We start from the raw sequence: 11,208 nt of genomic DNA, 5'->3' as shown, positions 1-11,208 counted from the left end.
CCTTCCCTCGGTGTTAGGCCGGTAGGGTCGTAACATCAATGGGGGCTCGTCCGGGATTCATTTGAGTCCTTTGTGGTATATTTGATATTTGGTCGGACAACGGGATTGGTGTAGTGCGGTGCCGCCGTTGGTATGGCTACCTCTTTCGTGCAGAGCTTTCTGGACAGTCCGTCTTTGAACCTACTGGACCTGTGTCGTAAGGCAGACCTGTTTGCTATAGCGGCTCATTACGGTATTTCAGCGCCTAAGGCCATCGTTAAAGCGGAGCTGCGGCAGCTGGTGTGGACTGAGTTGGTCGCAGCCCAGGTACTGGAGGCGCCGGTAAAGCTAGGTACTTCCACCCCTAGTGCGCCGGGTAGTCCCCCCAGATCTGTGTCTGACAAGGGAGAGGGGGTAGGGCCTCCTCCTACCTTACCGCGGTATGACCCCGGTTCTGGTTCGGTGTCTATTGGTGGTTCAGGTGAGACTGCACGTACTCGGGTAAGGCTAGCCCGTCTCCAGCTGAAAAGGGAGGCGAAAGAGAGACGGATGGACTTTGACTTTCACCTAGAAGTCAAGCGGCTAGAGATAGAGGCTGACAAAGCAGTTCGGATCTGAGAACTGGAGTTACAGGCTGGGAGAAAAGAGCCACCGCCTGTTGCAGCAGGGTCTTTTGACGTGAGTAGGAACATTGCCTTAGTTCCACCTTTTAGGGAGGCGGAGGTGGCTTCCTATTTTAGCGCCTTTGAGCGTGTGGCAACGTCTCTGCGTTGGCCCAAGGAGGTGTGGCCCGTGTTACTACAGTGTAAATTGCTAGGAAAAGCTCAGGAAGTTGTTTCGTCTTTGACTCTCGAAGAAATGCGAGATAGCCAAAGGTTCTCTGTCTCTCACCCAGGAACGCATGAAGCAGCGTTTCGACAGGAAGGCTTCTCCGCGTTCGTTTACGCCAGGTGATATGGTATTGGTGTTAATGCCTATCGCTGGCTCTGCCCTCTCGGCCCGTTTTTCGGGTCCCTACCCGATAAAACAAAAGTTGAGCGAAACTGATTATGTGGTGCTGACTCCAGACAGGAAACGTCAATCGCGTGTCTGTCACATAAACCGTCTAAAGAGGTATTATGTTCGTGATGTGTCCGAGAACGGCAGTGATACCGTGCCCCAGACTACCTCTGTTGCCTCTGTGGCCTCATACTCTCCAGACCTGTTGAGGGACGTGGATGAGGATGGGCAGCGCCTGCGGTACGCGCCTCAGGAGAGCGCTCGGCTGTGCAACACGGAGATGCTGGTGGCTCTCCCCACAAGCCTGGCGTATCTGGATGCCCAAAAGGCTGCGGACGTGGTATCTCTGGTACACGAGTTTCCTAGTCTTTTTAGTGATGTGCCCAGTTGCACTAGCCTTTTAGAGCATGATGTGGACGTAGGTAGTGCTCGTCCTGTTAAGCAGCACGCCTACCGGGTGACAGCGAAACGTTGGCAGTACCAAGTAGCAGCCCATGGAGCTCACCCTGCATTCTGATCCCTAAACCTGATGGCACCTCCCGTTTTTGTACTGACTACCAGAAGGTTAACTCGCTGACCGTTCCCGATTCCTTTCCGTTACCACGGATCGATGATTGCATCGACACCATCGGATCAGCAAGGTACGTGAGCAAGTTAGACCTGTTAAAGGGCTACTGGCAGGTCCCTCTAACTCCTTGTGCCTCTGAGGTTTCAGCGTTTGTCACACCTGACGACTTCTTGCAGTATACCGTCATGGCATTTGGGATGAGGAATGCACCGGCTACATTCCAACGTCTGGTAAACATAGTGCTTCGTGACGTCCCTAACTGCACGGCTTATCTCGATGATCTGGTGGTGTATTCGGGTACATGGCCTGACCACCTGGCCTCTTTGAGAGCCGTGTTCAACTGTTTAGCCAAGGCGTCCCTGACCTTGAATCTGGCTAAGTGTAAGTTCGGGAAAGCAACCGTAACCTATCTGGGGAAGGAATTCGGTCAAGGCACCGTTCGTCCTCTCACAGCCAAAGTCACTGCTGTGAAGGGGTTCCCTCCGCCGACCACTAGGCGTGAGCTGCGACGGTTCTTGGGCATGACAGGCTACTACAGGGGTTTCTGCAGGAACTTCTCTAGCGTAGTGGCCCCACTGACAAATCTGTTAAGCCCTGCCGTCAAGTTCGAGTGGTCCACTGACTGTAAAAGGGCGTTCGAAACGGTGAAGACCTTACTCTGTTCTTCCCCGGTGCTTGTAGCACCTGACTTCTCGAAACCATTCAAGTTGGTGGTCGATGCCAGTATGGTTGGGGCTGGAGCTGTCCTCTTACAGGAGGACGTGGAGGGGATTGACCATCCTGTATGTTATTTCTCCCGTAAGTTTAATAAATGTCAGTCACAGTATTCGACCATAGAACAGGAGACCCTTTCTTTGTTGCTCGCACTGCAGCATTTCGATGTGTATGTTGGTTCGAGTGTGTTGCCTGTTGTTGTGTTCACGGATCACAATCCGTTGTTTTTTTTACTCCGCATGTACAATCTGAACCACCGTCTGATGCGGTGGGCCCTGATGGTTCAAGGGTACAACCTGGAGATACGCCACAAGAAGGGGTCCGAAAATGTGTTGGCTGATGCCCTGTCTCGTGCTTAGGCCTGGTTCGTATGTTCTGTTTCAGTTGAATTGTGCAACAAGCCACGGTCGGCTTGTTTTTTTTATGGGTGGGGGTGTTACGGACCCGTGTCCTTCCCTTAATTGTGTCCGGTTTGTGTTCCGTGCGTGTAGTTGTGTTTGTGTTTCGTTCTGGGCCCCGTTCGTCTTAAGGGTTGAAGCTAAGTTAATCAATTGTCCGCATCGATCCGCATCCAAATCATGTGGTTAATTTCAATCAGGCTAAACTTATCAGGGAAATTGCACGTCCTACTTCAAAAGGCAGGAAAGGTCGATCACCAAAACCGTGATTTTCTAACGGTATGATGGCGGAAAAGACGAAAGAGAGAGCGGTGATAGGCTATTCTCGCCATCCGAGCAAACTATTATAATGAGTCTCTAAACAATAAGCATATTATCATGGCTAAGTCAAACACCGCCACCGCTGCCAGAGCAAAACAAGCAGCTTGGGAAAGAATTGCCGATAAGCTAAATGCGAAAGTTTTGGGGAAATGTATAGGCTCAAGTGCCTCATTACCCCAATCAATCAGATCACATTTCTTTAATTGTGCCTGCTGGTATAGGCTTAATGGAAATTAATAATCGAATGAGATCTTGCTAGCGAAAATAATGATCTCAACTCTTTCAGAATAAGTAGGCTAAATAAAAACAAGGCCAAAGAGTATCTAATTGATACGAATTCATAGACAATTATGAGGATATATGTAGGCTACTGCGCTTATATCATGTACTATATATGTGTATATGCATGTAGGCATATGTGTAAATCCCTCTTTGATGTCATTGACTGGGACATGGCCAGGGAATATGATGAATTGATTCATCAGCTGGTTAAGCGCCAAGTACACTTTTCTTACAGCAACGTATGCTGCAGCTTTGCCAATGTTTTCTGCATCGCCTATACTGTATAAAAATGTAGCCTATAGCCTACCTGACGCAAAAAAACCTCAAGGCTATGCAGTCTGAAGCACAGTTAAAGTTTCAAGTAGCTTTATTGTCAATTTCTTCACATGTCAAGACATAAAAAGGAATCGATATGACTTTTCCACTCTCCCACAGTGAAACATATAAAAAGCACAGGAACAACAGATAAGACAAGACATTTCGTAAAACATAGCGTTACATATTCACATACAGCAGCATAAGCTCATAATAAAGCATAAAGCTTGCTGCGGCGTGTGATATTTGCAATGTACGGCCCGAGAAGGTCTTGCAAATAAATGAGTCCATGTTGGCTGATCGATATCGCTCAAACAAGAACTCATCCGTGTGAAATAAAGGATCTTGGCAATTGCGAAGAACTCTATTGGTATGGAAAGCTAATCGAACTAAATTATAGCTCCTTGGTCAACTGGGTCTCTCAAAAAGGGAGCTGCCATGTTATTTTCTGGGGGTGTGGCAAGCTTATCCAGCTACACTTACGTTAGCCTGCTCTGGAGCAGGTTAGTGCTAATTGATATGTTACTATGGTGATTTATCGAAAGTTGCTTCCACGAACCAAAAAGAGGGGCATTTTTTATCTTAGCCTGAAAATTAGCTAGCTAAACCGCTTAGCGAGCTACGACGAATACCCCCCTGTTTTCCCTCTCAGCTGCTTGCAGGGTGTGTCGGTGATTGGATATCCGCGTAATCGGCGGCCAGCCCCCCCAATCGGTCCACCTCCAATCTGCCGTCCAGCAGTCCATATGAAAGACCGGCGCGGTTCGCTGTTCAAGAGGGCAGTGTGGAACGACAGCTAATGTTTGATTGTTTTTGGTGGATTGTTGTTAGCGAGGATAGGTTATATGGTCTGTGAGGCCTTTGGCTACGGTTTTGTTTGTACTGTTTGTACTGTTACGGAGTAAGCGCTAAAGCCTGTTTCTTTCTGTTTTTGTTCAGGCCGATACACGGTATCGTGCTTTATGTTTGATTTGTTATTTGTTCACTCGCACAGGGGGGGGCTTTGGAATAGGAAAGCTGCCCATGGGCTTACATACAATCACGCAGTAACCTCCTGTTTTATACCCTAGGTAAGGAACGGGTGCCACCCCATGTATGTTTAGTTTAGGGACTATTATGGTTTATTTAGACTGGGCTCCTTTCTGTTTTTTTCTTTGGCACCGTTTGTTGTTCCATTGTGTCTCCCTGTGACGAAATAAACATTACTGTTTCTGTTACCGCTGCGCTTCGTTTTCTCCGCACCACCCTTCCCTCGGTGTTAGGCCTATAGGGTCGTAACATTATATAAGTTATAAGTTACTTCTTAACAGATAAGTGTAACTGATACTATTGTATTTTACTGGGCAATATAAGGCTACTTATGACGGTTACTACTAAACATAAAAATGTACTTACAGAAAGCTCTTGAGGCTCCATTGGTGTCTGCCTTGCTTGCATCCCGACGAGTCTAAGGAACCGCTTGACCCACCCAGCAATGTCACGTTGCCTTAAAAATCACTGGACCGCTATACCGCCGACTGGTGGTATGGAGGCTTTACAGCTACTGAGGCACATATTGTCACACACGCACACAGGTTGTGGATTTGTACCACGGCAGAATTGTAGCAAAAGTCACGTGTAAAAACCCCGCCAAGTGAGAGGCCAGACTTTGTGACTACAGATCTGGACATTGTTTTACACATACACAAATCTCAGTGCGCATTTGTGGATCGTGGTACGCATTTGTGGATCGCGGATCGTACACATTTGTGGATCTTGCTGTGCATTTGTGGATCTTGCTGTGCATTTGTGGATCTTGCTGTGCATTTGTGGATCTTGCTGTGCATTTGTGGATCGTGCTGTGCGTTTGTGGATCGTGCTGTGCATTTGTGAATACTTTTGCTACAATAATAGCCCCATACAGACTGATAGGTGCACGCACATCTGGGGAACCAGTTAAATTGGGAACCAGTAGGGACGTAACACCGGCACAATCCGGAAGAAACCACCAAAGCTTCACAAGGCATCGTTCGCCCATCCCTACTATACAGTACACTCACCTAAGAGACGTTTGACTCGCATTATGATCAAGACCCCCACCCTTTCCAAACTAAACGAAGTGCTAAATGTGTAAGGCATTAGCTAGCAAATGGTAGGCTAGTTAACAGGTGACATGATGCTAGCTACGATAGCTAGGTTAGCTCTAACTGTAAGACCCCTCCGTTTTATAAAACACATAATAGGGGTTATGCGGAAAACACTTCCGTATTCGGTAAAACAGACATCATCACTTCCGGATCTGTACGCTCTATGCTGACATGGTGCTGTTTTACACAAGATACCTCCAGTTTCCAATTTTATATCTTGGGGAATTCTGTGCCAAAAAGGTCGAGGATGGCAGCCTTTAGAAGCGAAAAAGAAAAAGCGATTCTCCATTGATCTGTCGACTCTGAATTTTGATTTGGGTCGTGATAGTCTTATTTGAGTGAGAACGGCTCGCCTGTTGGACTGCATAGTCTTAGGCTACTGTAGGCGGCAGCCACGTCTCGTCACAAAGCAAATAATTTTACATGTCGATCAATTTTACACCAAAAAGGTCGAGGAGGGCAGCTTTCAAGATATATGGGAATTCTGCATTTAGCCAGGCGGTACGACATCAGGTCATCCGGACATTTCACACTGAGATACGCAGTAAAAATCACTGTTTCGGATGTTCCCGCATCTGGTACTTAAACGGTTTGGATAAATACATGGTCCTCAAAGTGAAATATTTTAAACGCCCAAAATGCTCATAATGATAATAATGTTATTGATTGTGTGAACTAGCTGGGTTTTCCGTTTGGTTAGCACAGCAGCGGAAATGATTACATCTGTTTTCCGGTTCGTTTCCTGGGCACTCCGCATAACCGCTATTTCAGTACTTACCGATGGCAATGATGTGGTGGTTGTTGTTTCGGAAGATGTGCTTGGTGTAGGTCGGTCAAGAAGAGCCGTCCGAACACCAGCTGCAACAGCTCTTTCAATGAACACCGTTAAATCTTCAGGACTTGCCATTTTGAAAGACCGCCATGTGAAAAATCACGTGGTTTCCAGAAAAATCCAGAAAACAATAGGGGCGTGGCTAGCTGCACATGGTGTTTTACACTGTGTTGAAGTGACCATAACACTCCGTAGACTTGTCCGGTGTTAGTTATTTTAATGCGTTTTCCCAAAGCTGCTGCCACTGCTGATTTAGGCCTGCCTTTCTCAACACAATGCCTTTCCCCAGTCTTTGATAATTTAATATTATTAGAACAATAATTATTTTGACAGCTTATTTTGCTATATTGTCTGCTCTCTTGTTTTCCCAGACACCTGAGTGTTCAAAATGCTTTTGGTGATAGCTGAAGATAAACATGCTTAACATTCCAAGAATACTTTACACATTGGATGAAAACCATGTCCTAAGCACAACTGATGTAGCATTCCTTTTATCCAGCAGCTTTTATAGGTAACTCCCCGTAAACGCCCCGCCTGAGAATAACACGCTAGACATTTTTAAAAGACAGCTTAAAACCTATCTTTTTACCGAAGCATTTAAGTAATTTTATCTCAGAAAGGTTTTACTACTTTTATTAGTTATATTATTTTTTTTATAGATTTGCTATTTTAGTTATTACTTTTATCACTTGTATTATTGTTTATATTGATTTTATGTAAAGCACCTTGAGCTACAATTCTTGTGTGAAATATGCTATATAAATAAAGTCTTACTTAAAGTCTAATTTAACTCCTCCCAATTTGCAAGATATCTGGTTCCGAAGGAAGATTTCATGGTGCCAGTCTGCTGTCAGGTTGTCAAGTCTATATTTCTAAAAAGCTTATTTGGAATCACAGAGTAGACTTAATTCTAAAAGTATGAACCTAACTACTTCAAATGAACGACACTATATTTCGATTGAAAATACGATACATTTTATTTTGGTTGTGATGAAAATAGGACATACAATACAAATCAACATAATACAGCCGGCACAAACTAATTTAGCTTATGAATGTCAATTATGAAAGCTTATTATGAAAATCTAATATTTAGGAAAGATTAGCGAAAGTATTTAATAGGAAAGCATCTTTTTCAGTGCTCATATCAGTAATTGTGTATATTCTCAAAGCCTTAAGGCCGAATTTTACTACTCCCTTTTCACGGAGACGGACACAGGGAACGACCTCTCCGATGTGGAACGCCCTCTCCATATCCTCTCCGAGCCCCTCGGAGAGCTCTACGTGCACGTCCAGATTTTCCTGACTATCCGTCCGTCCGTCATTTTACGGATACCCCTTGGCTGTGATTGGTCCGTGTTAAGAACCGCTTACGTCAGGGGCGGGGTTGCCGTGACCAACAATATGAACAGAATCCTTTGACCGCCATTGCTGTGAGTTTTCATATTTCAGCTAAACAGTACATGTAAATCAGCATCTGAATTAAAATGTGACAAGAAATGGGTAGTTGCTGAAAATTTGCTTATTTTATTGATGAAACGGCTAATTTGTAAATTTGCTCCGACTTTTCGATAACCTAACATAACTCTTCTGGCCGTGAATTGTTTTCAGCACCCACAGCCTTCGGAGTACTATAAATTCAACGAATCTGTCCAACTCCGTCCGTCTATCTGTCCATAACGGCACATAATTGGCACACACATTCTCTGAGTTGGAAAATAAATATATTCTAAAAATGGAGTGAGCATTCCCTTTAAACACCAAAGAAACGTTATACTATATTATCTCTGTATTACATAAACTTTTAACTTTTCATTTCACAAGCATAGGCACTCATTACAGGAAACTGTCCTTCATGATGCCAGGCTTCTGCAGAGCATTCTTCCTTCGAGTAGCAGCTTCCAGAATCTTCTTCCTGGGTCCCAGCTGGATGCGGATGCCCTTGAGGTCATCATCAGTGCAGAGCATGAGGGCCTCCAGATCTAGCTGCTCCCTGGTGAATGCAGGGGCAAAGTCTGGCAGGGAAAGGGCAGACAGAAAGGCATCTAGAGGAAAAGTGTCCTCATCCTCCTCATCATCCAAACCCAGTTCCTCCTGGTTCCAGGGCAGATCGGCATCTTCAGCATCATCCCCCAAACTGCTGTCAACTACTTCCGACTCAAACACCTCCTCGCGGATGAGGTAGCCCAGGTCCTCTGTGTCTCTGCTAGGGAAGTCGTCAGGTTCCAACCCCATTTCCATGGAGAAGTTTTTCCTGAAGACCATGTTGCCCAGACCTGGACGTTTAAAGATAGACTCCTTGGTTTGGCTAGACCAGTCTCCATCTTCGACATCATCATCTTCAAAGCCTCCCATACTTTCTCTTGTGTCGTCATTTGCCTCAATCTCGTCTTGCTCACTGAAGACACCCATGAACTCTGGCTTCCCTGCAGTACCGTTCTCCTGCTTGACGAAGATTACGTTCCCGTCTCCTCCAGCCCTCTCTGTTCCCCCTTTCTCTTTCTTACCAAACTTCCGTTGGAGGGTCCCCCTTACTCTGGCTGTGAGGGACCCTGAGGTGTCTGCAGCAATGAGCTTGGAGAACTGCTCGTTGACGCTGTTAATGGTTCCCGTGTTGGAGAATGAAGCTACGCCGGCTTCAGAGACAGACCCTCCACTGCCCACTCCACGGTACATCTTATCCATCTTGATCTGGTGCTTCTTCTTGACCTTCTCGCAGACTTTCACTCGTCTCTCAGCCTCTTTGGTGGCCTCCTGCTTCAGTCGGGCCACTTTCTTGGCGTTCTGACTGGTCTGCTGTGAGGCAGCTGAGTCCAGGAAGCGCACGCAGTCCATGCGGTCACGTGATGCAGCCACGTCCATGGCCGTGTGGAAATCATTGTCCAAGGAGAAGAGATTTGCACCAAAGTTGACCAGGAAGCTGAGGATATGCATGTGGCCGTTGGTGGCAGCATGGTGCAGAGGAGTGTTGCCCCAGATGTCACTCCTGTTAGGATCCCCTCTGTCAAATAAAGATAAACACCACTCATAACATATTAGTAAAATACACAAAATTTGCTTATAAAACCTTAATCCTGAAACAACAAAGAACCTTAAAGTTGTATATGATTAATTGAGCCGTGTGACATTATTCAATTTATATTAAAATACTATAAGGTTAATCAGAATGTTCTCTTCACTAAGGCTGTACTAAGGGTGTGGAAACCCAGCCCTTATGGGAGTTACTTGGTAAGCCATTAAGAATGAAAGTCCTCGTACATATATGCCCCATTCCTCCAGCCATAAAACTCTGAATTGCAGTATCTTAGCAACAGTTTATCATAAAACCAGGTTTGCTGTAGCATATCACATCACTGTGCTGCTAACGCCCAAGATTTGGGTTACAGAATTCAAGGTTGCTCAATGCTGTATTCTTTAACTACAAACATTGTATAGAGAAATGTGTATAATTCTTCCTCAAATATTCACAAGAGGTAGAAGAATTACCCTCCCCCCTCCCCCATCTGAGAGAGTGAAAGGACCCATTGTGCCTCATTGAAATAATTTCCTTGCCTCATTTAATATCTAGCTCAACTCATTGGAAAGAATGTCTAGTCCAAAAATCTGAGTTATGTTTAAGGGTATAATAAATACTAATGGAGTGTTTGACATTTTAATGGACAATAAAGTGGCCCTTTGTATCACCAATTGAAGTTTCCTCATAGTGTATCTTTCAGAGTTTCCTCATATAGTGTAACTTTCCAAGTAAGTTTGCCAAGTTAATTACAGACTCACAACAGTGTGTTAAGTAGAAGCTACACATAATCTACTTGTCTCTTCTATATTTCTGTGTTAAACCTGTGTTAAACATTCGTAGCCACCACTACGTAGCCACGTTTATTTCAACCTAGGGACTTTATTCAGTACAATGGCACGATCCGTTGTTATGACTAGGTCATAAAATGACGAATCGTCGAAATACAGTCGTGGGCGAAACTGCAAATTACTTCATTTAATTGGCTATAACTTTGTGAAAGAAACACCTCAATGAATAAGATGAAATTTGACTGTGTCTTAATGTAAATGTGAAATATAAAGACCGAATATAAATGGTGCTTACCCTCTACTACATATGAGTTGGAGGGCATCAATATGTCCATGAAAAGCAGCCCATAACGTTGGCGTCATTCCATCTTCGTCCGGAGTGTTGAGGTCTTTCCTTGTGGCCTCTTTCAAGAGGTCCAAGTAGCCATCAATCGCCGCTTTGTGATACCTAGACATGACTGACTGTAGAATGCTACACACTTTAGCAGTTAAAAGATCAGAGCCATTAATAGCAAAGACTGTAATATTTTAGCATGTTCCTTCACACACGTTGGAGCGCGTTAATGGCGCATTGGACATCCGAATGAAATGGTCAGTGCACTGGGCGTCTTCATATCAGTGGCAAAACCATAAAACAAAAGCACAAAGTTCGCAGCTGTTTCGTCATCTCATATCTTTTACAACGTTTAAACATTTAAAGTAGGCGATTGGCAAAATGGTCAAAAAGTTCAAGTGAAAAACTTCGTTCGGGTGATGAACGCTTCAATCAATCAGTGGGGCAAATTATTTTGTCACGTAGTCCTATATTATACCTATGACTTTAGGTCATAGTATTGGGCAAGGTGCATTTATTTATGCACAGATTAATTA

At 44.8% G+C, this 11,208-nt stretch overlaps 1 protein-coding gene across 1 annotated transcript; it reads right to left on the bottom strand.

Annotated features, from left to right (window-relative positions):
* Positions 1–8,038: 8,038 nt before the first annotated feature.
* On the bottom strand, positions 8,039–10,830 carry anks4b (ankyrin repeat and sterile alpha motif domain containing 4B). Its single transcript, XM_067233731.1, has 2 exons — positions 10,634–10,830; positions 8,039–9,535 (listed from the first exon to the last, which is right to left on the bottom strand). Exons 1-2 carry the CDS (start codon positions 10,792–10,794, stop codon positions 8,371–8,373), a joined length of 1,326 nt encoding a protein of 441 aa, XP_067089832.1. The 5' UTR covers positions 10,795–10,830; the 3' UTR covers positions 8,039–8,370.
* Positions 10,831–11,208: the final 378 nt, after the last annotated feature.

Source organism: Osmerus mordax, chromosome 3, assembly GCF_038355195.1.
Source record: "Osmerus mordax isolate fOsmMor3 chromosome 3, fOsmMor3.pri, whole genome shotgun sequence".
Taxonomy (NCBI): Eukaryota; Metazoa; Chordata; class Actinopteri; order Osmeriformes; family Osmeridae; genus Osmerus; species Osmerus mordax.
The sequence above is the reverse complement of the archived record's forward strand: the minus strand, read 5'-3'. Positions and strand labels throughout refer to the sequence as shown.

What these genes read in the sequence shown, in the direction of transcription:
- anks4b (XM_067233731.1), bottom strand. Translation starts at nt 10,794, where the DNA reads ATGTCTAGGTATCACAAAGCGGCGATTGATGGCTACTTGGACCTCTTG. An exon ending in CAACTCATATGTAGTAGAGG is followed by an intron (nt 9,536 to 10,633) that starts GTAAGCACCATT and finishes TTTATTTGACAG; the next exon opens with AGGGGATCCTAACAGGAGTG.